Below are 27,901 nucleotides of genomic sequence, written 5' to 3'. Positions count from 1 at the left end.
ACAGATAGAAATCTGGCGAAATTCCTTTAGATTTCTATCCATGCTGAATTTCAGACATGTTCAGGCCTCCTCCTCCCACAGTATGAAAATAGATGGGTGGATGGAAAGGGAATTACTGAGTCTTTTTTCATCTGAGTCTTACCACTGTTTTGCCTTCATCAATCGTCTTGTCAGTTCACACAGCTCAACTCCCAGCCTCTTTCTCTCCACTTAGCCTGCTGCTGCAAGTGCACTAATTCAGTAGTGTGATCGTGAAAGATGCACAGTGAAATGAGGGCACACACAGTAACTAGCATATAGTCTATATGATTTTTTTGACAAGTTTATGACCTCTCTGTCCGCATTTGCATTCATTGAAGGTTAGGCACTTTTTTTGTTTCCCTACGGTGTTTTACTGTCTTGGCATCTGTGGTGTTGAGAAACAGACTGGCGGACGCTGTGATTTTCCATCCCTTTGAAATTGTGGATTTTTTTCTTAACTGTTGGCTGTGTGTGACTGCGAGAGATGGTTGATGATTTATTTAGCTTGGGTCCTGAATTCCTCGTGTGCCATGTGTGCTTAAGAGACCTGATACTCACTGTGGGCCTGCTTGGTGCTGTTGCCAGTGAACCAGCATGGTGCAGGTAGGTTTCACACTTCATAAGACAAGGGTGCCTCCAGTGAGAGGAAAGTGTTGACTAGGAAATATTTTAGAGTGAAAGACTAAGTGTGCCAAGCACCTGTGCCAGACAAAAATCACTGGACCATTGTATATTAGTTCTCAGTAACGGTCAGGAAATTTATTTGCTCCAGAGCTTGTAAGTGAGAGAGTATTTTATATCCCAGAGGAGAAAATGATGCATCAAATGTCATCATATCTCCATCATCTGCTGTGGGAGAAGTATTGTTCTTGCTGCTTTGTACTTATTAGGTGTTGTGTAAATCAGTTTTGGCCGCCTGATTTTCTTTCACTGAAGCAACTGTGGTTGGCATTTTCTCTTTGGTAATTGCATAAGTGCAATGCAAAAATAATTTTTTTGGGGGGGGGCATAAAATGCATTCCCATTTATCTTTTCATACCCCCTGGTGAAACTCTCACAGCTGTTCCCAGGTGAACCCTCCTCTCAGCCTGGGAAATTCTGATGTTTATCTGTTGACTCTGGAGGATAAGTACTAGGGAGGAGTTGGGGTTAGTACCCCCTCCTCTGTGCTTCCAGCTCGACCTGACCACAGCTTTGCTTGGGAAGTTTACGATTAATTCAAACTCTCTTACTTGTGGACTGTTCTTTTAGATTCAAGCATTTTTATTTCTGACTTAATCAGACAAAAACATTTTTTTCTTCTAAAAGCAGCAAAGAATACAAAAAATGATTGTTTTATAGGCTAAATTAACATGAACAGAGAAAATCCAAGAGTAATCAATAACCCAGGTAAAGATGTAGCCATATGAAAAATAAGCGTCTCTAAAGTACTGCAGTAGTTCACGGGTGTCCCTGCTCGCTGGCCCGGCTCTGTGTGTGCGGCCACCACCACATGTGGGGATTGTTAATGGGAGCTAGTTCAAGGCTGTTTCACATCCTCCGCCTTTGGCAGTTTCCTTTAATGTAAGCAGTCTCTGATACACACAAACATATGGTCTCGCATATTGACAAACAGACTTTAGTGGTAAACACCCTCCCACTCTTGCAAACACATTGGCAGCAGAATACACCAAGTGTAGTTCTGTGCTAGGAACCACACAGTCTCCTTGGTGGTTTCCCCCTTTCTATACATCTTTTTGACTGTATAAACACAGGCTATAGTAATTGTTTTCCTTGCTTCTTCTCCAGTTGTAGCCATATGAAGACAGAGTATTTGTACCTTTCACTGTTGATAAAGTAATAGTAACATATGGTAGCTCAAACTGCCTCAGTGTGTTTTCCATATATCACCACCAAGTAACCACACTTCAGTTTTCCTGATTTGGTAAGTAAAGGGATGACATGAAGCTCATGTCAACTCTCATGTTAACCTTTTCTCATAAACATTTCTCACTGCTGCTGTGCTACTAGAGCCATTAAAACCAAGAAGGTAGATGTCTCCTCAGATGAATCACCTATACATATACTATGGTAACTTTTAGCCTAATGATGGCATCACCTGACCTTTACATAAGCTTTCCTTCTCCAGCAGGTTATTTTCTTAACAGCCTCTGTGAATCATGATAAAGCTCTCTGGAAAGGGAGTAGACTCATCACGACCCAGCATTAACCCATGCTGAAAAACTCTAATCTCTGTATGGGACTTTCCTTTTTATTCTCTCCTAGGGGTCATTGGCTCCTCTGAGAGCTGGATGCAAATTTATAGAGGAGAGCCCGCAGTGTAAATATGACCCACAATGCACTCCTGCAAATCTCGGGGCTGATTAAAACCATTTAAACACCATAAAGAAGTTTCAAAGCAAAAGACGAAGGGAAGACAATGGTGGACTGAGTGTGACTACATGGCTAATTTCCTTTTGTGAGCGTGCTATAGTGTGAGAAAACTTGTTTTGAAAATACACACTGTTCTTCCTTGATTTATTTACTTTGAAAATTTGATTTTCTTCTGTATCTGGAAATAACACATCAAGCTAGTCCTACTATTGTGTTTTTTTCTGTATTTCTGACTTTCACTCACTCTGTTTCTCCCTTCAGGAACTGGTGTCCTCATACAGTTACTAAGACGGTGACTTGCCAGGTGCAGAATGGGACAGTCCTCCAGCGGGTCTACCAGACATGCCACTGGCCGCACGGATGTACAGGGAGCAGGTGAGAAGGGCCCTTTTCACCACTGCTGCTGCAGTACCACCATACCAACCCTTTAAAGTTACTCTTCCTATGTTCTGTTCAGCCTCTAGAGGGTCAAGTGAGACTCAAACAAACTGACACCAAGCTATACACGTCCTGTTTCCTAGCGGCGATGTAAACTACAGATGCGTGATTGTGGCTTTCTGTACAAAATGCAGCCTGGAGTCTGAGGCCAGTGTTAGCTGACTACTGAATAAATGTGTCAGTCCTGTAGAATGCTCTGGTTACTGCTAATGCATTATGACACGAGGCATTAACATTATACAAAGCTTGAATTACTCCCAAATTCAAATCATGTTAATTCAATACAAAGGTAAAATCATGACCATGCTAGATTTCTAATGTTACCAAAACAAACACATTAGCTATAGATGCTAACACACCCAGAAGGAAGATTTGCACTTGATTTATCGGGCAGTGTTAAAATCTTAGTTAATGCACCTTTAACAGAGAAGGGTCCACCTTAAAACTCTTGAAATGTAAAACATCTACTTTATAGGCACTGCTTTTGTTGTTTAGCTCCTTTGTTGTACTACCTTAGAGTGTAATATAAAAAAAAAACTACATTTTCTCATATTCTATATTTTATAATAATTTAATTTGTTCCCCTGTAGGGTTTTTCATTTTCAGTATTTGTCCCTTCAGTTCAGTTTTCTATACTTTTGCCTCACAAAGCTCCCAGATCACAGGACAACCACACTAAACACACACAGCTATTGTTATGTGATGGCTTGAGATCTCATGTGTGTTTTTCAGTTACAAGACTGTGGTCAGACCTTCCTATAAAGTGGTGTACCGCACTGTGACCTCTCTGGAGTGGAAGTGCTGTCCAGGATTCAGTGGTGCAGCGTGTGAAGAAAGTAAGTCAAGACAGAAAGAGAGTTTTCAGAGACTCGTGGACACATGAACGCTTTAGCTATACAGCAGCTGATAGAAATGGACAACAGCCAGGTTGCTTGGACGTAGCCACCATCACAATGTAGGGCTTTGAAGTGGTTTAGAGAAACAAGTTGACAAGTTTCACTTATGTTCATTTTTCTTTCTTTCTCTTAGTGTGTCCGCTTTCCTTTACCTGCCTCTGTTTCCTTTTTTATGATTCTTTGTCTCTTCACACTTACTTATTTATTACCATCTGCATCTCTCTGCTTTGCATTGCTGTCTTATGACCTGCGTATCTGCTTTCCAATACACGTGTAGAAGTAATAGTTATAAACAGGAGTGATTTCCATCAGGCTTACATAAGGCTGCTTCTGTCTTCTAACTGAAGTTAAGTAATAAGATCCCTCAGTCTCCTCAGGGTTGGTCAGATACCTCCACTTTATTAATCAGTTTACATCTGTTCATTTCAAGAGTCAGTGTGCTACATAAAGGCTGATTGTTTTGTGTGGTTTTCAGCGTTTTGGTCCAGCTGGAACCAAGTCTTCTGCCTCTTAGAGTGCCACTGCTGTTTTCATTTTTCGGTTACAGTAGCTGCCCACCATACACATACACACTCGCAGTGTATAATGACTTCCCATGACATTGGCCCCTGTGTCTCAGCAGACTGGGGAGAAGGGTGGAGCGTCTGTTTATGCCAGCACCCAGGACTTAACTGGGTGTAACCTAAATTGTTGGGCTTTGTGACACAAAGGACAATAAACATTTATAGTGGTTAAAGTGGTGGCTTTTTGTGGTACTAAAAGCAGAGGCTGCTTTTCTTTGTTATGCTCCCACTCCCAGGTAAGCTAAGAGCAACACTCTGCTCTCCCAGTGGCCTCTAGTCTGCTACACTCTGGTTTCTGCTGGAGAGATGTCTGCACCGTTCCTGCTTGCTTACACATGACACGTATAAAAAAAAAAATCATGCTTATTTTAGACTTTGCCCATTTTCAAAGTCAAAAATCGCCTTCACAATCAGACAACACAGATTTCACCTAACAAAAGCAGGGAGAAAATTATCCAATTAAGTTGTTGCTGGAGGAGATTCCCCTCCAGTTGTTATGGCAGTGTGGGGCTGTCAAGCTAGCAGGGATGCTGGGATTAGTCACTTATCTAAGTGTTGTTTCGGGTAGCTCAGATCACAGGCGGAGCTGAGTGAAAGTGACAGGTCCCATTGTGGCACCATGGATGCTGTCCAGGGCCACCAGCACTTTGTTCTGCACTTGCTGCTTGAGCAGAACCTCTTGCCAGTGTAGAACCTGATATCCCACTGATGTCTGCCTCATTTGCCACTTTAAGGAGAAACACAATCTTGCAACACAGGCAAAGCTGGAAATAGGATTGTGCTTAAATCTGTTGCCATAGTGTTGCCAAGTGAATGTTAAAGCTGCACTCGTAGTTCAATGAGTGCAAGTTTCAAAGCCGGGCTTTTAATACCTGTGTGTGGCTCCGTCTGCAGATCTCGGCGCGGCTCTTTGTGGACTTCCAGACGACCGTGAGCACCTGTTTGACCTTGAGTTAGGCTGAATTGAAATGGTTTCATAAATGAAACATCTGTTACATAGCAGAATAAACAGCTATTCTGTTATTGCACTTTTTGAAATCTACAGTCTGATCAGACATTAAAAACATATTGCTCTTGACCTCATAAATCTCATAATCCTCCACAAAGAGCTCTTCTGGAGGTCCATATACCTTTTCTCCCATCATCGTTTTTCCTGTGCTTGTCTGCTTTTCACAGACTGTGGAAAATGTGTATGATCCGCTTCTTTACTCACACTGGCTTGCCTTTACTTCCACTGTTCTTTCACCAGGCCACCCCAATATCTGCTGGCCATGTCTGACTCCCAAGGCCAGCCTGCATTACAGCATATTTCAACAATGTCCATACCAGCAGGGTCTATTTTAAATGGAGACGAGAGAGCTGTTTTCTCTTGTGTCCCTCCATTCTCACCCCATTTCTTGCCAGCTGATTTGGCAACATACGTACATCTACAGGCTCAGTCTTCAGTAAAGATAACATGTCTCTGTTTAAGTTTTGGACTATGCATTTCCAAAACCAAAGCAACTGTGCAGAGATACATTATGGGAAGCGATCACACCATGCTGTCGTCCAGTCATACACAAGCTTCTGAGGAGTTTTGGCCTATCACTTTCTGAGTGCTCGAACAGCAAAACATTACATCACACCCTGGGCGATAAACAAACTTACACCATCAGAGTCTGAGTAAAGTCAAGATAACATTGCATTAGACAGGCACCTTTTACATTTGCTCTTTTTTTCTTTCTTCCTCACAAAAACCTCAGAACTTGGCTGTCATCCCAGGGCAATGGTGTAATTACTGGGCCCTAATTGTTTTCTATGAGGTTTGGGAGATATTGTCTTTCTTCTGGACCTGGAGCACAATGGTCTTTATCTCAGATTGAGCCTGAGAAAAAAGGCAAAGTATTTGCAGATGGAGGCACTTTCATAGCCTGCCAGAAGTAGGGATTTAATGTATGCCTGGTTGGTTTTGGCATTCATTCTAAGTAAGTAAATGCTTGTTTTCAGATGGGATATTGCAGTTTATGCTACATCAAACAAATATCAAAATTATACCTCATTTAGAGGCAATTTTGTTATATGAGAATATCAAATTTAACCCATAAATACATCATTATTACATTAGAACTGGCTCTCAAAGACCACTTTGCGATTGCAATTGTATCAGTATCAACATACAGTATAACAATGAAGGGTACAACTGCACACTCAGCAGCTTGTGAGCCTGTAACATTCATTGGCATTGTGGACCTTTGCCCTCTAACTGCTAACCTGATGGTGTCTTAAAGTATGACAAAAAGACACTAAGAGACTGCAGTTGATATTGTGGCCATAATTTATGGAAAAGTGCTTAAAAGAAATACCGCTGCTGATTTTCACAGGAGGGTGCCACCATGCATCAAAACATATGAGAGAATCTAGACTTTTAAATTAGCACGCCTGTCAAAGCTGTACTGTAGGGGTCCCCATCAAGCTGTATCTCAGAGCCAAGCGGAGGCAGCGGGTTTTGGGTTGCAATTATAGTATATGGCTGGGAGGCAGAGACACGGTGTCTGTAATAAGCTGCAGAAATGTAATCTGTGTTTTCACAGCTCAACGCTGCTTATCACAGGCCTACACGCTAAACCCTGTGCTTTAAACATCGGTCGGCTGCAGCTTGCCATTAGTAGAGAGAGTGGGAGCGCATGAAGACCGGTGCATGTGTCTGTCTGACTGACTGACAGAGTGAATATGTGGGTGGGAGAGTGAGGTGTTGAGGATTTGTACAGTGAGGGATGCAGCTGTTCAGTGTGATTAGCTGCTTTAATGGCAGCAGGCTTTAGCTGTGATTGGAGGGACCTCAACTTGAGGTCAGTGGGGAGGGAGTTGAACAAGAGCAGGGGGTCCTCACTCCCACTCCTCTTCTACCATTCATTACGCTAACAAAACCTAAAGTGACCTTATTAGTCTCCTCTCTTCTTAAAGTCACATTCCTGGATTCCCCTGTGTCGTTATAAGCAGGTGTTATTTGCTCTTGCCCCAGTTCATTCGCACAAAACATAGTGGATGTCAGATTTAGCTGCACTCACGCCCTCATCCAGGATACTTATGCATTCATGAGAAAAGGTCTTCAAAGACACATACACTGAATGCGTACAGGGAGGCCGGCTGCAGTCAATGTGCAGAAGAGGCCATAGCAGCTGATATTCATGGTTATGGAAATGGCTATTGGTGCAAGTGCTAAGCCCAAGGCAAAGTTGGCTTAGAGCTCCAGATGGGATAAGACAAGGGAGCATCCAGCCGTTTTATTCCATGCAGCTCCCCTCAGGGGAATTGTCATAACAGGCATTAATTAACAAACTCCAATCACCAATCAGATGACCTAAAATTAACACAACAGTGGAGGGAAGCCTCTTATCTTGTCATGTCTGCCTTTCTTACCATACACTTTCATGTTTATGAAAAATCCAAAGATTATACTTCAGGGGCTCAGGAATTTATATTTGAACATCCATGTATTACTTCTACTGCCTAGGGTCACGGGGGAGCTGGAGCCAGTCCCAGCCGACACTGGGCGAGAGACAAGGCACACCCTGGACAGGTCGCCAGCCTATCATAGAGCTGACACACTCACACCTGTAGGCAATTTTATAGTTTCCAATCAACCTGACCTGCATATCTGCAGGCAACATTGCTAACCACGCTGCCACCCATATTTGAACATGTATTAATAAATATTTATACATGATTTTGACGTGTTCCATGCAAGCCACATACAGAGCGTAGCCTGTACAGCACACACCTTGCAGCCTGTGGAATAACAATGATAGAGCCATAAGAGTTATAATTATAAATTTCTGTGGCTTTATGGTTCATGTTTGCCTGTAAGATTAGCAGGACAAAGGCAACAGGCTGACACAGTATCATTTTCTAATACAGCCAGGTTCATTTGGACTTATAGGAGATATGATTATACATTTAATTTTTAGAAAAGGCACACTTAATGTTTCTTTGTGTTTTCCTTTCTGTACATGAAGATCATAGGGATGATCCACATTTGCTTTAATGCTTCACACTCCATTTGTTGATTTGCATCTTCTGGTAGTTAGTCTGTTCCTAAATGTAAAATAAATGGCAGCGAGATGCACAGTTCTTTAACTGACTCTTTTTTAAAGCTTCATGCATACTTAGCCTTGAATCTAAGCCAAGTTCTATGTATCTGGCTCCTGGACTGGAAATGCCTCTTCTGCTTACTGATTTATTTAATATTTCCCAAGACTTCCCATGAGAGCGTATTGAAAACAGTTTTCCCTGCAGTCAGAGAGAAATAAAGTGGGCCAACTCAGCAGTGCAAAAAAACTTTTAGGGATGAAAATAGACACACGTGCACCCAAAAATACACACACAGTCTCACATGCTATGGCAGCTGGATTATTTTTCTGTCCTCAATAAAGCAGAGGCATTTCCCTTCATCCAGTAGCTTAAGTGGACTGGTGTGCTGACTGAGTGACCCATCACGCGGTGAGGAGCAGAGTGAGGAATGGCACTCTCTTCCTTTCCAAGTGAACTGGTAACAAATCACGTAGAGAGATAAATTAAAAAGAAACATTTAAAGCTTTTAAAATCCTCCTCAGGTGTGGGCTCTACTTATATGCTCTCAGCGACTGTCATTAAAGCTGGCGCTCTCTTTCGCAATCCTGGACTTATTACAAATCACTGTCTCAGAATTCCAGTTATATATCCACTTGTATTCCAGTTTTTTTCTGTCTTAATCTTCTTCCTCTTTACTGAACCTCAAAATACTGTACAGTGCATTTTTGTTTTGTGCCAACTTTTGTTTTCACTTTCCCATCCCTTTCCATGTGGATGCAACTACTACTACTGAATTTCTCTCAAGTGACTAATTGTTTCAACTTGACTTCTACATGAATTCACTCTTTTGTTTACCTGCTCCCCCCTTTTTTTAGTCATGTGAGTCCCTTTAATCCTGTTATGTCTTGGTTGTGTCTCATCCCCACTCCTTGGCTATATCCATATTCTGGACCACAAAAGCATAAAATACAATAAAAACAGTTGATTTTAGGTTAGATATTCTTCTGCTACCCTCTATCTGTCTGTGGTTTTGCTACACTCCAAGTAGCCTGGATGATGTAGCTGTTCATTTGTTACTGTTATGAGTTAATAAATACATGTACAACACTACATAGGAGAGGCTCAAGTGTTGTGGCTCAGTGGGTGGCGATTTTATGAGAGACCTCCTCCATTCCTATGTATATTAAACCACAAACAAATCACCACATCACAGAGAGATTTTTGTAGGATGTTGTGGTGACATAATTTATAGGCTCTCCTGTCATAAACCTCCCAAACATCTCCCCCTGGCTCGGTCTCGGTTTCCCAGCCACCAAACACTGCAACTCTTTTATAAGGTGTAAAATTCAAGTCATTGCTCCTGTCTGAGCTCAAAGTTGAGCTCTACTTTGTGCTTGCATATATTTCCATTTGGTCATGTGGTTGATGTGCTGCTCAATGGGGATGAGGGGAGTAGTGCTGATGGTTGTGATTAGTTCTGGACTGAAGATAAGTGGAGAGGAGGTTTGGATGAAGTGCACCGGCAGTCAGTCTAATTAGATACATGCCTGGTTGGCTTTCAGAGCTCAAACCTGACAGAGGAGCAGGCATTCCCCTCAAGGAGCTGAGGACCAAAGAAAAATTACCTCAGTTGATTGACTATAAGAAAAAGAGTAGAGGATAGCAGAATTTACCTCCTGAAGATCAAATGTCTAATGTCTAAAGCTGAAGCACGGTGGGCCAAATGGGAGTGTTTAGTCAGTTGTATTGATTGTATAGGCACAGATGAGCGCTGTGAGAAATCTACTGCTATAGAAGAGTGCTTGCAAGTGTTTTGTTTGTGTTTTCAACTTGGTATTTAAGGCAGTGTTGCTAAATTCATAGAACCATAATCACCTCTGGTACATTCAAATCCAGACTGCAGATCATCAAGAAGAGAGTTTGCATTCTATGTACTGTATGTAAATCTACTTTATGCTGTTTGTGTCGTGTTTCATGTTGCATCCATGGGTTGAGAGTCCATTATGTTGTCTACAAGACACACAATAAATTCTAGCATTTAAGCAAATGGATTTAAAGTAGACTGTACCAATCAAAAATTATGAAATACAGCCTCAAAGACTTTATCAAAGGTTGTGAGTGGACATAATGACTTTTCCATAAGATGTGAGCATTAATGTCCCTCCCCTCTATAAATGTGATATACAGTGTATTCAGTGTGTTTTACTATCTTGTGGTATTTCTTGTTTAATGTTTTTAGTGCGTTATACAAAATGAGCTGTTTAAAATAAACTTGCTTTGCCACATACAGTATACAGCCTTTGTCAGCACAGACGTCTTTCACAGCCAGTGAGGGCTGTTTACCCTGCACTAAGAGAACATGTAAGATGTGCATGATTTAGGGAAAAAAGCTGGTATCTTCTTTGCTGAACTGCCTCATCTGAGGTTGGGTTTCAGGAGCTTCGCTTAATGTCCACACACCTATGGTCCTACACACACATTCAGGCATGTTCACAGCACAGCGTAGGGCTTCCTTTTATCATCTTCTTGCTCACTTGGAGGGACATGTGGTGTTGAGATCGTCTCGTGTGTGATGTGCACATAGTTCAGGAAGTGTGGTATGTATTATTGATCTCAGTCCCATTTGTGGCTGGAGAGAGAGGTTGTAGTAGTGCTGGTGTGGCTAGCTAGGCAGTGTTGGGGGCTCAGAGCCAGAGAGGCCCAGTGGGGTGAGCTCATTAACAACAGGACATACCCCTGAACCTCTAAACTCAGGCCTGCATTCCGTTCGCTCCACTGCCCCCTGGGACTCATCCAGGGGGGCTTTAACAGCCCCGGTGTTTTGGTTGGAGCCCCGCCACAGCCAGAGCTGGGCCGTGCATGACGACTCCCCCATCCCCCTCCCTCTGCCTCAATCGGGGCCATAAATACAGTCCAGAGAGGGTGTCTGTGTCTTCCTGCTTCCTCGGGTGTTTATGGCTCTCTCACTCATTCATGCTGAGCCCACAGTCAGGGCCTGGCAGCAAACAAACGCTAATGCTCACACACATGCATGTTCAAGGAACTAAAACACCTGCTCTGAGAAGCACGGTCATATATGTCACATTTGTATGGACAGACATGTTACTCGCACTCCATTTACCATAGATTTATAGACCATAGATTGCTTAAGCCACTCTTACATTAAAAAAAAGGCAGTGAGCTGAACTCGCTGAGTCACTGTAGCTGATAAACTTGATACAGGACACAGACACATGCTCACTGTCTCTCTCTTTTTACACATGCAAACATATTGTATATCAGTTGCATGTGTGCCTTATGACAGACAGGTTGACAGGGCAATAAATCACTGCGATGTGTTCCAGAGTTTGTGCTCTACCTGCTCTTTCTGCTGCTATTATTGACTGTATGTTCAGGAACAGAGAATAATTCATTGCCCTTGTATTTCTGCTGGCTGTCCTCCATATTGTCCTCCTGAAGGGCTCCGTCTCACCTGATGGGGACTACATGATGCATGTCTGGTCAGCTTTCAGAGTCAGATACTGCAGGACAATCATCAAAACAGAGTATTGACAAGAACACTACCTTGTTTCATGTTGTCTTTGCCCTCAGCAGCATTTTGCTTTCTGCTCTGATGGCCAGCTATTTGAAGTGTAAAAGCCACTGTTCCAGGCCTTTCCACTATTTTCTGACATTTTATTGTCCAAACAATTAATAGATTAATCAAGGAAATAATTGGCAGATTAATTAGTGAAGGAAATGTTAATTGCAGCCTTTTTGGGGAAAATGTTAGCTACAGTGTAGCTATAAAGGCTACTTGCACCTTTTGCGACTCTAACCTCTTAACAGTCTCACTGAGGCAACTAATGCTGAAATGTGTGCTGGCCTGAGATACTTTCAATAAAAACATCCACCAAATGACATACCTTTTCCATTTCACACATTGCAGAACTAAAGAAAATAAGAATAACAAATACAGGTTTACTTATAAATATGGTTATATATTTGTAGTTTTATAATTTGTGTAAGACTGGCAACCTGTCCAGGGTGTACCAGCACCCCTCAACCCTCTTCAGGATGAGGGATATAGATGATGGATGGATAATTTGTGTATATTTCATGAATACATAAATCAATATTTATCTGAAATTAGGTAAATGATGGTAATGTTATGTCAGAAACTACACTTGTACAGTTCAGAAACTCTGGATCAAATTGGTTTCTCTGAGCATTTTGAAACTGGTTTTCCTCTTTGGACATCCCCCATCGTTACATTTTATTTACAAAAGGCCAAAAGGATTATTCTCAGCTAATGTGTTTTATATGAACCCTTCACTCTGCCCTTGTAAACCTAGCTTCTCAGGTAAACAGAGCCCTGTTGAATCAGAGTTACTAAATCTGTGGCCAGATGGGTTCTCGACCCTAAACAATGTGGAGCATTAAGGTTTGTCCTGAAAGTCAGAGCCCAGCTCTCACCCCCTTTCTTCCCTCTGGGAGATGGGGGGGTCTCTAAAAGCTGCCAGGTAGAAAAAGGCCCAGAGAGCGAAAACAGATATGAGGATGTGTTTTCCTTCTGCTCTTGTTGTCACAAGCTGACACTTGCAGGCTGTTTTAAGCCAGACAAATGAAAAATATTATAAGGGAGAAGTGGAACTTATGGTTCTTAACTGGAAAGGCCTGTTCATGTTAAAAGAACAGACTGAAGTAATAACCATGATGGGAATCATACTTTCTCTGGTAACCATAACCACAATGTTCCTTCGAGGTAATTTATCTTTTCATAATGTAACAGAACTTAAGAAGTAAAATTAGATTTGAGGCTCCCTTGTCTTTGTATGCTCTGCCTGACCCCCTCACAGTCCATGCACCACTACCCCCTGGGTGTGGGTGGGTAGCCATAGGGACGCCAAAAGGGGTGAAAGGGCAGAGAAATGAGGGGTGCAGCCTTTGTGCTTTCCTGCAGAAGAATGGCAAGTATTGTTCCTGAAGCGGCAGTACTGTAGCAGTATTATCATCGAACATTTCTTGGCATATTCATGTAGTCTAAGCCAGTTCTAAGTTCTGAGAGCTGTATGTCATGAGCTAGTCATGCTAAGGGAATACAATGTGTCCCTTTTAGCGCCTGAGTATCAGTAAATCAAATGAATGATCAAAGCCAAAGAGAGGGCTGTACAAGTGCCTCAGCATTTAGGAAGATGACTGACTGAGATATCCAGGGGGATTTGATTGCCCTATGTATTCATATTCTTTTTTAGGTGTTGTTCTTTGTCTATTGTTGCCTGGTTATGCCTTTATCTACACTGTTAGACTGTGGTCAGCATTAATACCTAGAAATACAGAGACTCCAGAGGTCTCTCAAGTCTGAGCTAATACTTTCAGTGGCTTTGTAAATGAAGGCCTGACACACTCCCTGATCCTCACAGGGACAGGAGAGTGGGCGCTGGAGAGATGAATTACAAAAACGGGTCAGAATCATTCATCCATCAGAGCAGCTCTTTTTGCCAAGCAGGAATTCTTTTCCCCTGGCTGCACCTGACAGTGCAGAAACCCTAGCCCAAGCTACTGCCAGTTTGCTTTTTGTTCCAAAAGTGCAGCTGAGTTCACTGGAGTTTTTCAGGAAATTGTCAGTCAAGACTATGGCAGCTTCTTTCAGCAGCAAGCACCCACCCTCCTCTCTGGCAACACCTGAAGGACTGAAAGTTGAGGGAGAATTGATGAAAAGTTTTAATGCTGAAAGTGAATGGCAGAGTTTGGTGGTGTTGTAATCTCATAATGTGGTTGACTGTGCATGGAAAAAGGGACATGCTTATTGGCCAAGGAATGTGTGGCCATATAAGATGACCCGCTTAATGCTTTTTCTTCCATTTCCATCTTCCATTTCTTCTATCTGGACAATTCTCCAAGTATTTTACTCTAACTGTGCAACATGGCCACTGTGTGAATAAGGTCAGTGGTTGCACAAAACTCCGAGGCACAGACGTTTAGCCTGTACAGTATGAATCAATCAGTGCATAGACAAAGGGATTATCACTGAACATTGTCACTGTGCAATCAGCCCTCAGACGTGATGACTGCTTCTCATAGCCTTAAGTGCTAAAACAGCAAAAAGCGACCTTTATTTTCCACTTGTGTCGAGTCTTATGACCTGACCGCTGAATGATGTGAAGCTTTTACAAAGCGTCTTATGACCTGACCGCTGAATGATGTTGTGAAGCTTTTAGAAAGATGATGAACTTTTTATAATATTCTGGTATATAGCTTTATGTAGATGGGTATATAATGACTTTTAAAGGTTGGTTTGTCCTAAATTGTCACTTGTGATGTTTTTTTTTTCTTTTTACAGCTTTCATACTGTTTGTAGTTTAACAGAAACAACCCACTAAGTCAGCATAATTAGCCTTCATGTTTCATGTGTGGAGGGTGAAAGACAATCTCTCACTAGTGCCTTTTATGAACCAGTTAAAAACATGATAAATAGCAGAGGATAGAGGATGTGTAAGAGGATTAAGAGCTCATAGAATAAGAGGTGCTGGTGATGGTTTTGGTCAACCACTGGATCTTGAAGTCCTTAATCAGCTGCCGCTCTGTCTGTGTTCTTCTACTGTGAGAAGAGGAGATGAAGGAGGAACACTTGTTTTCTTCACACACTCTCTCTCCATATCTTCACGTGCCATAGTTTGATGTACTTCAGATATTTTTGGAGTCAGATAGTCGGACACATCCATCCATTTTCACTGCAGCACTAAGTGCCTGTACAGTTCAGGTCAATCTCAGCCAAGAGCTCCAGGTTTGCTCCAAAGGAAAACCTGCGCTGTCAGATAATAACGATGAAGAGGGGTGAACAGAGAGGACACTTGCGTCATGTTTGGACTACACAAACATGTGTTTGCCTTTCTATGGTAGTGAGGACATTCACTGCCACAATGCATTCCCTAGCCCCTCACCCAAACCTTAACTATTACAGCTAAATGTTTAACCCCAACCCTTATCCTAACCTACACTTGAGTACTAACCTTAGCCCTCAAACAAGTCTTAACCTTCAAACAATGCTTTGAAGTTGTGAGAATCAGCCGAAATGACCTCACGGTGATGGTATTATACCACCCTTTGTCCACACAACCATAGAAAGACATGTACTCTTTAGCCAGATGGACACTGAAAATGCACCCACACATGGGAGACATATTTAGCTGAGACAAGCCAGATGTTTTATCTCACTATGTACATGTTTGTCAGAGCGCTCCGCTCCCTCTGACTGAGGAGTGTTAATCTCTGGCTGCTGTGACCACAACCACTCTGATGAATTACTGACCACAGGGGGGTGGGGTTGGGGTGTCCTCTGTATGTGATTTAGACCAAAAAAACCACATAAGACACTGTACGCCATTAGACCTCTCCCTTGTGACTCTGAAGCTCTGTAGTGAAACTACTGTATATATTTATGTATCTCATTGACCATTGGGGAACATTCATCTCAAAATTACTGCTAAAATAACAAAACTGTGCATATGATGATAAACACTGTGTGTGTTTGTGATTAAAATGGCAAACAGTATAAATCCTCTTTAATCAAATGAATGATTCTATAAAGTTCAGTGAAGCTTTCAGCATCTACATACTGTATTTTTCATTCCTACTCTAAAGTTTTTGGATGTGACACAACATGCAGACTGTTACATCATGCTATACTTTTGTATTTTTGACCCGCCCATGCTCCCTCAAATCCCCAAATAGCTGCCAATATATCTCGGACCTATACCTGCTACTGTCCAACACCTGTATGAGTTAAAGACTTCCTGTATTGCAATGTGTATTGTATGTGTTCATGCATTTTTTCTTGTAGAGCTGATAATTGATCAACCAAAATGAATAAGTAAATAAATAGAGTCAAACAGTTTTTTTTTAATTAATTTCTAAGTAAAAATTCCAGACAGTCTCTGGTGCCAGCTTGTTAAATGTGAGGACTTTCTACTTTTCTTAGTTTAAAAAAAACTAAGTGTTTTAGCTTTGGACCATTTAAAATATGTGATTTTTCACTATTTTGAGACATGTCATGGGCTAAAGAAATTGGTCCATCAAAACACACACACAAACATTTTAAAATAAAAATGAGAACTTTTTTTTTTTTTATAACCACTAAAATGTTTTAGGTCTTATTTCTAGTCGGTGAGTTTAATAAATGGCTGAAGCCTGTAGCCAGTTACATTTTTGATGGATATGTATTATTTACCATTTATAAACAATCAGTTCACGAATCCTGAACAGTAATTCTTACTTGCAGCCCTTGTTTTTTAGAGGTACACAGATGTTTCTAAAACTTCTACTGTTAAGTCTTTCTTTCCTCAATCAGCAGTTTCTCACAGTGTATGTGAGGGAGTGCAGAGGAGGTTGCTGAACTTTGTGAATACCAGCAGGGAGGAGTTTGAAGAGGAGCTTGTGTTGCTTTGTAGTGTGCTGCTGAGATAAGGGCTGCATCCACCACGTCAGCCACTGCTGGAGCCCTGCAGGGCCGGCCAGTGCCTGCTGACCTGAAACTGTGATCCCTCAGTCTGTTTCAGCATTGTGATTGATGGCTCGGCAAATGTTGGCTTCTCGTTTAGTCTGGTCGTCTCTCTTTCTCTGGCTGTAAAGGCTGCAATAGTTCTGCTTCTTTTTGATCTGTTTTCCCTCCTCCTCTGATCCTGTAATCTGCTTCCACTCCCCTGCACGAGAGCCTCTTCCTTGTATGCATATGCTTTCATCCTTGTGTGCGTGTCTTCACACTGTCTCTGGGCATGTTGTGTTGAAGTGCTTTCCAGAGATAAGACCCTCAATCTGGTGTGATGGTGGAAGATGAAGGGAGTGAAAACATTGTGAATAGAAGCATCCCACCTTCAACCCGCTGTAGCTTTTTTTCTTATCCTCTTATCTTTACTGCTTATTAATTTTTCCCAGCGGTTTGCTCATTTCTTTCTCTGATTGATAAGTCATAGAGGCAGTAAATTGCAGTGCTCTTGTGAACTGTGGGAGAGTTTCAGAGTCCCCATCACAGTATTTAGCCAGAGAACGACTTAGAAGGGAAGTCACAGTAACGATGGAGCACTCCATCTCCTAGCAGCATCCTTGTCACTGTTTGCCAAGGCGGAGAAAGCGCTAAACGTAAAATAACATGGAAGGATGAATAGTGCATCACTGAGAGTTTTCCTAGACTGAACCCTCCAGTGCCCCCACCCACCCCACTGCTTAACCAAAAAGTAAGCTAAAAAAAAATCCCTACATCTGTTTTACAGCTTGGAGTACTCACTCTTCACTTAATAAATCTGTCTTTGAAGCATAAAATACTTTCAAGTAAAACACATCTGACTTTTCGCTAAATTAATGCTTACAACGCTGCCGTACTTACTTCACGCTAGAACCTATGGTATTGTATTTGTGATTATAAATGGTACGAAAGCTCGTTGATGTTGTTCATATTCAGCTTGTAAAAAAACTAAATAACAGATGTGCTTGTACTTTTACAAATAGTTATTTAGATTTTTTGCCATTCTTACATTTTTCAATGAAAACTATTCAAAGACAGCTTTTGAAATGTTTAAACTTGTAGCTTTCAACTTGACTTTTAGACTCGCTACGCTTTTTTAGGTAAATTCCTAGGTCTTTTCTTTTTTTCTTTTTTTTTTTGCTCTCATGCCGAAACACTCCATGAGCCCTGCTCTGGAAAATGAATTGTAGAACCCGGTATCCCTGGTGAGTGTATTTTGTCCTCAGCTCTGGATGCACCTCTTTAGCTTAGTAGAGCCCACAGAGCCATGCATACTTACCTCCAATGGTGCAAAACACAAACAAGCCTTAGCCCCTGTGTGCATGAGGGCCCACTTTATTTCCATCAGTCAGAGGAAGCAGACATGAGGCAGATCCACATGTTGGAGTAACACTACCCAGACCAGAGGTGTCATCACTGCGTTTGAGTGAGTGTGTGTGGGGGTTGTTGTTAACTCCAGACAGAGCAGCGATAGAACATCTAGATGCAAAAAGACACCTGTGCAGAGGGCGCATGAAGTGCGCAAAGGGCCTTGATGGGTAATAATCTTTCATCTCCAATGACAGAACAAAGAGGAGGAATACAGTATCGAGATAACTCGCTGCAGATTAAATGGCCTGCACACACAATCAGCATTGTTTTTGTTGGCCGCACCTTATCTATCATGATTATGCTTATCTGCAGGGTGCTCAAATCCCCTAAAGGTCATTTAGTTTATTTCCCAGGGAGTTTCTGAAAAATGTTGTATGTCAATATTTGCTGTCAGGTTTGAGATGCTGGAGATGGCTTTGGCTATACATAGATTAGCCTTGGACGTTCCTACATTCGGGCATTTGTGTCATCCGCTGCCTGCACTGTGTGTTGACTCTTAATGTGGCATCTGTCCCTGATTACTGCACATGCACAGAGAATAATTTCCCAGCAATTTGTGAGTATATTTTAGGGTATGCTCTGTTTTTTTTCATTGTGTCCAGAGGATTTCACCTTGTTAGCTTTGTTAATCTTCATGTATAATCTCTGACAAAAGCCCAGAACTCAGAGCTGTTTGCCATCTCTGTGTCATCTGACTTGCTGTGGGCTATTTTGGTAATTCAAATACTTTACACAATGTACTCTCACAGTAAAGACTTCCTCCACTTCCCTCCTTGTTGTCTTAAATGGATTAAAGTAAAATTCCTTTTTTTCTGTCAGGGTAAAGGCTGGATGTTCTATGGATCTGTTGAGGTGTTTTGAGGTCACTGCAGATCAGTCATCATGTTTGTTTTGCATGTCTTCCGTGAAGCTGGGTGTAAGTATGGCCAGTGTAATACCTCTGGTGCTGTGCGAGTGATTGGGATGAAGGAAGACTAGATTGCTGCACCGCCTGTCACATACATGTTTCATTTATGTATTCTCATAAAAGGCTCCTTATGCTGTGCAAGATGTGGTCATGATAGGGGGAAACCATTATTACAATCTCCCTAATTTTAATTTGTGATTCAAGTGCTATATTTGTGTAACCTCAGAGAGCTGAGGTCCAGCATACCTGCGTTACTGCTTGAGTTAAAGCCTAACCTCCTGCAGGCCAGCTATCAATCAGCACAGTGCCGGTTAGCGCTGTTCTGGATTAGCGCAGGTTTGACCCCCACCAGGAGCGTGCAACCTGTGTCACTGTTTCACATCTCGGCTGAGGTGTCATGTTCCCCTGGCGCCTCGCAGAGAGTCAGCCTGAGTACAGGCTCGCCGTTCCACATGCTATCACCCTGAATCCAAAAAACCCCAATCAGCTTTGATCCCACCCTGTGGCCCCTGGAGGTAAGTGGGGTCTAATCCCCAGCAAGCCTTAAAAAGACACAGAGGAATTCCTGGCACACAGCATACCATTCACCCAGGGCTTAGAAAGGAGCTCAGTGTGTGCATGCATGTATACAAATTCTACACATTAAATGCACACAGGGGAGAGCTTTGCTAATGCTGCCAGAAAGCCAGGTCATATTAGGTTGAATGCTAATAAATGAAACCTGCTTCCAATCTGGGCCTTGGCAATATAAAAGAATATATATAATGTTGTGATATAATTTTCACCCCTTTGTGTCTCACAAGGTGGCAAATGTATGCAAAATGGCATAAAATGATCAAATTGATGTTTAGTAGAATCAGCGCTCTCTCATTGGTTCATTACATCAGACAAAAACATATGAAACAAAACCATTTACTAATTTGTTTTGTTTATAATTCAAAATCATTAATTTGGAAAACAGAGTTTTGTGAAATGTCAACACAGTGGTAACACAACTGACTGTATATAAAAGATGGACAAACCCACTGTGAAGTCATCCGTTGGTTTTCTGAAGAGTTCAAGTCTGGCCACTATATTGATAGGCTTCACTCTTCCTGCTACGGCTAATCCAAAAACGGGCAAAGAGGGCTTGAGGGAAAATGGCTAGACAGCTAGTGGCTAGCCACCTGTGGCAGCACCCTCCCAATTGTCACCCAGAGCAGCCATGCCCTTTGTTATGCATAACTTTTAGTCTCAATACAATTTAAACGGGCGAGTTATAAAAAAAAGTTTATTGCCCATACAGTTGTCGTGAAAGGGGAAATTAGCTAAAGAGACCAAAACCGTTTTTTGTACCAGGCTGTAAACATGTTTATTTCTGCTGGGCTTTTTAACATGGGAGTTTATGGGGACCAACTTTCTTTTGGAGCCAGCCTCAAGTGGCTGTTCGATGAATTGCACGTTTTGGCACTTCTGCATTGGCTTCATTTCCCAGCCTTGGAGGTCGCCGCATGGTTAACACAATCATTATATCAAAGTTGCTAAACATAATTTATTGAACTGTAGCCCAGCTCTTTTGGTTTGCTTTATGTTTCAGCTTGTTCCCTGTTTCCTCAGTAATGAAATAACTGTTTGTTAATTTGTCCATCTGGAACCTGAATCAGCTTTATAAACATCTGTAACAGCAGATGAACACATTTTTTTATGCTCTGTTGATCCTCGAAGGAGCTGAGAATGTGACCTTGCAGCTTTTTAAATATTGTTTCATTTTATGCACCAGCTGGTTTATGTGTGTCTACAAGAAATCCCTGAGTGCGGAGGCTCCATCTGTCAACACTCTGAGAGGAGAGACGCAGTAGTATCAGGTGGATGACCGTGTTATTCAAACTCATATCACACAAGCACAATACTGTGGTCAGTCTCAGTCTTGTGTATGTGTTTTAACAGGTGCACAGTTGCACAGAAATGTATAATGATGTAAAGAGTGATGCTCAGATTTGGCATAAAGTTGATGGTGAAGACAATGAGGCAGCAGGGTGCAGCAGGCTCATCAATCTTACACCGATTGTGGAGAGTGGAGGGAGTGGTGTTGATCCTGGCATTCTGCCATTGCTTTGAGGGCCTGTCCATATGTTTGTATGTAATAGAGTGATGGAGTATCAGTTGGTGGATTTCCTATGATCTAATGGAAGAGATGTGTGTCTGATGTCAGTTTAGTTTATGATTTCTTCTATGCTCTTACCGGAGTGTGGTCACATTAACTGCTCCTTCCCGTGGTTCTCTGAAGTTCTTCTGTCCTGACTTAAAGTGAAGTTTTTATTTGAGGAGAATATGAGCTGTCTAAATCAGGGGCTTTGAGACACTGCCGTGGACTCAAGTTTCTACAGTAATAGACTATGTGCGACTCCAGCCAGGTCCACAACAGAGGATTTCTTCAAAGATGCAACATGTTGGACACACAGATGCAGCCGGCTGCGCTGTTATCAGCCGGACGTCCCTATCTGCTGTCCTTTCATGCATGAGCATATCTGCTGTCAGGGAGATTATTATGGCCCTGAATACTCAAATTGCAGATAAGGTAAAGTGTCTCTGCAGTGATATATTGTAAGAACCTGTGATAATATGGTTGCATATAAATTGAAGGAATCTTATGTTTCCACCTTTGAGTTTCTCAAACTGTTTCACAATCCCATCATTGCACCATCATTTCAGACAAACACAATCCCTTCATTTTAACAACTACAACAGCAATTAAAAAATTAAAAAATGACAAATGGGCCATTCTTGGCCTGTTGAAACAGCAACACCCAGATAGAGGGCAGAGTTTTTACTCAACAGTTTATGTTTCTACATAATGTTTATATTGGGAGTCAAGTACATTTACAATGTCAAAGGGAATATCTGATGAAAAGAGGCTGTAAATAAAATTTCTTCTCAAAGATTCCTCTGCCTCAGTCTTGGTGGTGGTGAAACTGTGGTCTTTAGCTGGTTCAGTATATCATGTATTTTTCACCCTGACAGCCCTCTGAGCAGGGCCGAATACCTCCACGGTAAAACGATCCAAGCTTATGAAGGCAAAATGGAGATTAGGGTGTTATATGAGATGTCTCAAAGGAAACTGACAAATCAAATGATTTGTTATGGTGGAGTAAGCTGGGAGAAGCTGAATCATGAGGAAAATTAAAACAATAGTGGGGAACGATTTGGCCTGCCTCTTACACACACTTCTCCTGCTCTCAATTCATGTATAGCCCTGCAGAGTGAGGCAGGTTTAGGGTTTGAAATTGAAGTAGAATATCATCCTAAGGGGAGTTGGAATGGCTGCAGGCCAACAATCATGTCTTGGCTCTGGATGGCCAAGCGCAGTCAGTCACTATCACACAGTCAGTGTGTCTGACTGGAGCTTTTGTGTTTGGTTGTCATGGATCCTGCTGCACGGTTGTCAAAGGGGACTTGATTGTTTTTATTGTTTACTTGGGTGATTAAGGGAAAATACAGGTTATTGGAACCTTTTTCTTGACAAGGCTTGCTCTCGTGTGTACTCGCACACAAATCACACCAACTGAGGGAAATTGCATTTGGCTGATGTGGCAGCATGCCTCTGAGCCATAATAAGTGAGTTCAGACCAAACTTTGGACAAACAAACTGCATGTTGGACTGAAAGTGTCCTTCAAACACGGAGGGCAAAGGAATTATTCATCCAGGACGTGGTGCAGGATGTTTAGCTGAAGGTTTGTGGGTTGGCTTGCACTCTGTGGGCAGAGAGCTGAAGCACTTGACAACCTTTGTATGTTAATGAACAGGGGTCAGAGTAAAAGGTCTGCGTGCCAGGGATTCAGCAGCTTATTTCTGCAGAGAGAAGCAATGTGTAAACTTCTCCACTGGTCTTCCTATTGCATTTGGTCAGTTCAGCATCCTTTTTATATTGTTTAGTTTTTGCAGCCTGTTGTTTGGATATTTTTGACCCTCCAAAACCTTTTCCTGTACCTCCCATTTTCCATTTTATTATAAAAACAATAAATTGCTTTTTGAATTCCTTTACAGTTGCTAAACCCATTAACACAGCATTACATTTTACAGGCTGACTTGTTTTTTTTGTTGTTGTTTGTTTTGCCTTAACAAGAGTTGGATAAAGTGTGCATTCATTGAAGAAACTACTATGGGACATTATAAATAGGTGCAAGGGCCTGAGGTGGGGGAATGCAACTAGCAAGAGGAATAAATAACTCTCAATTATCTTACATGTTGCATCTTCTTAGCTCCTATGTAGGCACTGGTATTTATTCATAGTTGAGTTCCTGCAGCTTCATTGTGAAGATGGGACTTCTAAAGCGACTCATTGTCACAATACAAAAATTATTTTCTTACACTTAGCCATCATTTTTAATGTAAGTAATAATTTACTCACTAAGTTAACTGTTGAAATGACTGAACATGACTATATCACAAACAAAGTCAGATGGAATGAGTAACACAAGCTGTGAGGTGATTATACAAACCTATTTGGAAGAGAAAAGCAAATGGGAATGAAAAAAATATTTCCCAAACTGCTGTAAACTGTTTACAGACTGGATTCTTGCTTCAACTATGGTCTAGTAAAGTGTTGGGTTTTAACAACCTCTCTACACCCTTGTGCTTGTTGGCCCACTGGACTTCACTGCAGCAATGTCGCTGTGTTATCAGGGCTCAGCAGTCACTTTGGTGAGTACCACGGGGTCACAGTGGAGAGAAACGATGGCAAAGCTCCAAAAATAAATTGTAATAAAGTGGAATAATTCTTTAAAGCACAACCAGATGCACACAATGTTGATGGGGTTTTTGAGCCACAAAGACTTATAAAGTGTAAACTGTTAAACAGCTCAGTGCAGCACGCATGATTATTTATAGTGTGTGTAGTCAGCAGCAAAAACTTGTAGTTAATGCAGTATGTTGTTTGTTCAGCACTTGAGGCACCATATTGGCTGAGAGCAGTGCGATTTAATTACTGTGGTGTGTAGGGAGTTTTTTCTTTTATAAGGCGGACCCCTCCCAACCACATTAAAGCAGCAACAGAAGAACATATTGGTTCCTCCAGTGAGCCTTGGTCTGCGGTCCTGTTTTACTCATTTCCCTGGTGACTGCAGGAGAGACAGAGACTGAGAGACAGGGGAAAAGGTTGCACATCACTGGATAATATGCCAACTGTGTTCAGTGACAGAATTTTGCCAAGGGAAAGTTTACAAAACAGCTTTTATTCAGGTCAGTCAGGATAATGAGGTAGGAGCTTATTTGTCACTGTGTTTCTCTTAATGAAGTGAAGGGCGAGATCTGGATTGTCAGCCTCTACCACATGCATTTATTAGACATCTGCTGCTGCTGGGTGGATTTGTAGTGCAGCCTGTCCCGGCCGCATACTATCTAAAATGAGCACGCTACAATTTGACAGATGTGCCCACCACTGTTTTAGCCACTTAACATAAACCAAAACATTGTTTGCTTCCATGGCACAAGAAAAATTGTTTCAATTTTTCCACATGCTGGAGGTTTTTGTTTTTGGATCCTACTGGGACAGCAACAAATAAGAGTGATTCAGTTTTTAAATTGACTTAAAATTCTTGGCATTTTATTCTCTAAAGTTTATGGAAACACCCGATTCTCTTTCTGTTTTGTGACTCTGAACACAAACTGCTTCTCCTGTTGTTCAGCTGCGTATTGCCCATTGAAGGAGCAAACAGCCGCTCAGGCTTTTGATAAAAGGACAGAGGCAGGTCTGCTCTGCTCAGTAATTAGAGGCAAAGGTAGTGGGTGACTGTAAAACAAAGCTCAGTCTTCGTGTAATTAGTATCTACAAGTGCCTTGCAGGTATTCAGGACCAAGCCTCTGTGGAGGTGATATTTTCAGGTATTATGAAGAAACCTTCTGGAAAATAAATTAAGCAGGAAGAGAAGGGAGGTTGTTGAAGGTGAGTGCTGCATCCTGTGATTGAGAGGTCTACCCCGCAGCTCTCTGTACCCAGTGAGGCCAGTCTCCCGTCCCAGACTGCCAATGGGAGGGGATATCTATAGGCCAAACAAACACCTCTGTCAGCAGACCGCAGTCATCCCACCAGTCAGACCATTCAGCCTGACACTGCACTGTAATTACACACCACCGCCTGCTGTGGAAGTGGCGGGAGCATGTCACTGCCATCAGCATCACTACAGGCATGTGCTGGAAAAAAACTGTGACTGAGATCAAGAGAATGAGTGAGAGGGAAGGGAAGGTAAAGACAACTCTGTGTGGGACAGAGAGGTGGGAGGCGAGGCAGGACACCCTCCTCCTTCCTGTGAAAGATTAGAAGCTATGTGTGTGAGCACATCTGGATGGGCTGGAAGAGCTGAAAAGACTGATGTGAGAACTGGCAGAGCCAGAGCCAAACTGAAGATGAGTACTTGCCTCTCTGCAGTTTTCATCTCTGTTTGTGTCTTTGTGTTTGCACTGTACTCCACAATTATATAAACATCTGTACACACATGCTTTTTCAAAACCACTACCTAACCACTGAAATAGACATCTGATCATAGACCTTGCTGTCAGTTTTCAGACAGTTCCAAGTGATGCTTCTTCTCAAGTGGAAATGTGGTTTCTTATTAATATGGATTTTCTACAAGTAGAATTCATAGTAGTACAAGTGTTATATTTTTATGCGGCCATACTCTGCCTTGGCTTAAGTGTCTTTGCTGGTTGATGAGGTGAGAGGTGTGTGGATGAGGTGAGAGCCTCTCTAACTCCGGCATGATCTCACCTCCTGGACCCTGTAACATGGTTTCATGTGCAGCAGGTCTTTGCAACACCTCGCTTAGACTTGTAAACCAGAGCAGATGTAGACTGGCTGCCTCACTGCACTTGATTTCAACTCAAACAAAGTGTGACGGTGAGGATTCAGTCTCGCTCATCTTACCTCTACCTCTGGGATCAGTTAACTGACCAATTGTTACAGCAAGGCTGCCGTTCCTTCTCACCTGTAATCACCTGTCCAGTGTGTGGCTGCTCTGCTCTCAGGCTGAGGCGCGGGCCAGCAGAGTGGCAATTCCAAAGAGGGAAAAGATGAAGTGATTCCTACCTTTTAAGTCAATCATCTAATTAAAAAAAAAAAGCAGTGGCTCTGGGAAAGCACAGTAACCACTGGGTTCAGAGCTTTTCATTGGCACCAGACTGAGACATGAGTTGGAACCTATTGATGCAGCTGCTTTAATACTCTAATATTTGCTGCAATTGATTTTATTTGACCATCACGTGAGAAGGCTGTCCCCTGGTCCAGCAACGTGCAGAGGAAATGAATACACAGATTCATGTTTTTCTCTCCCATTACCAAATACACTACAGTACATGCTAGTTTTGAACCAGATGTAAGATCTGTTCCCTTTCATACAGATCGAAACAAATCTGAACTGTCTGTCCTAAACTGCTGAGGAGGGTCTGTATCATTTATAGGAAACTGCTATTATCTCTCCTGCAATGTGAAATCACTTCACTTAGGGCATTATGTTTGCATAGTGATTTATTTGCCAAATTTAAGATATATGTAAGAATTGTTCATTAAGCGGTTGTCAACTGTCTTCACATAATCTGCTTGGAAAAAATGACACTTGTTCACTGTCTATTTTTTGAGTTGCACTACGCAGGAATGGACAGAAGTTTTTAAATCGCACAGTAACCTGGTTTAGTGCAGCTCTTTATTTTTGGAAAAGGTGTATTAGAAAAGAGCCAACAGAGAAAGTGAAAAGGAGAAGAGCAGAAGGAAACAATACCAGTATCATTACATCACCCCGATGTGTTACTTTTGGATTCAAAAATAGGCCAAAAACACTCACTCATCAAACATATGTTCTGAGTAGCCACCTTGTGTGTGTGTGTATTTGTGCCTTTTTGGTTCATGCGTGTGAAGTTAGCAGCAGCAGCAGCAGTCTTCAGTCTTTCCAAGGCAGCGCGGAAACAGAAACAACCGCCTCCCGTGGCTGGCTGTCAGCGCCTGGTCTGTAATGATGCTACAGCGCTGAGCTCAGCTAATTGACCAGACAGAGATGGATCAGGACCTTGCACTCTACTTTGTCGGCTTGCCGCAGTGTTTGCCTGTTTTGATATTATCATTCACAGCTGCTGCCAGACCCTGCGCTGTATCTCACCGCAGGAACATCAGAGTTTGACATAACACAGTTAGACTTGAGAAAAGAGTACAGATAAGGCTTTAGAAGCTGTCTACATATATTCATCTCCCCCTCTGCCGCAGAAACAGAAGCTGTCTACATATATTCATCTCCCCTCTGCCGCAGACTAGAAACGAGGACAACAAATGTCTCCATAAGACCTGTTTGTCTGCAAGGTGCTGGATCTATCTGTAGAAGCAAAGAACAAATAAGCCTCAGTAGTTGGTGAACTTCGAGGAACAGGCAGCTGAGTGTGAGATGTGTGTGTACGGGCTCTGGCTGGCAGGGCTAACCAGGATGTTAGCATGAGGGCTCTGGTTTATTTTCACTGGTAGAGTATCACCGAAGGAAGGACCCTGGCCCATTAATAATAGAACTGGTGCATGTGTCATGCACTTTCTCTCACACACACCCACAGAGGCATATCCCTATTCAAGAGCACATGTACACATACCTCAGTTTGTAGAGTGAGAGGTGCAGCTGTAGTTCTGTCATTATGCCCTTGGCTCTTATTCTGGTGGAACCAGCAGAGCTCCAAATGATTTTAAGGCCAACAATAAATACAGCTGCCATAATAATAACAGAAGGATTTGATAATAGTAGCTTATTCTGAATGCGTTTGTGGAAAATGTTGCAT

At 42.1% G+C, this 27,901-nt stretch overlaps 1 protein-coding gene across 1 annotated transcript in view; it reads left to right on the top strand.

Annotated features, from left to right (window-relative positions):
• The first annotated feature begins 505 nt into the window (after positions 1–505).
• The window catches only part of emid1 (EMI domain containing 1), a 41,002-nt gene continuing 13,606 nt past the window's right edge, over positions 506–27,901 (top strand). The window contains exons 1-3 of the mRNA XM_020602421.1: positions 506–624; positions 2,656–2,769; positions 3,565–3,668. Coding sequence (XP_020458077.1) covers positions 506–624; positions 2,656–2,769; positions 3,565–3,668 — 337 coding nt within the window. The remainder of the gene's footprint in view (positions 625–2,655; positions 2,770–3,564; positions 3,669–27,901) is intronic.

This window comes from Monopterus albus, unplaced genomic scaffold, assembly GCF_001952655.1.
Source record: "Monopterus albus unplaced genomic scaffold, M_albus_1.0 scaffold56.1, whole genome shotgun sequence".
NCBI classification, from domain to species: Eukaryota; Metazoa; Chordata; class Actinopteri; order Synbranchiformes; family Synbranchidae; genus Monopterus; species Monopterus albus.
The sequence above is the reverse complement of the archived record's forward strand: the minus strand, read 5'-3'. Positions and strand labels throughout refer to the sequence as shown.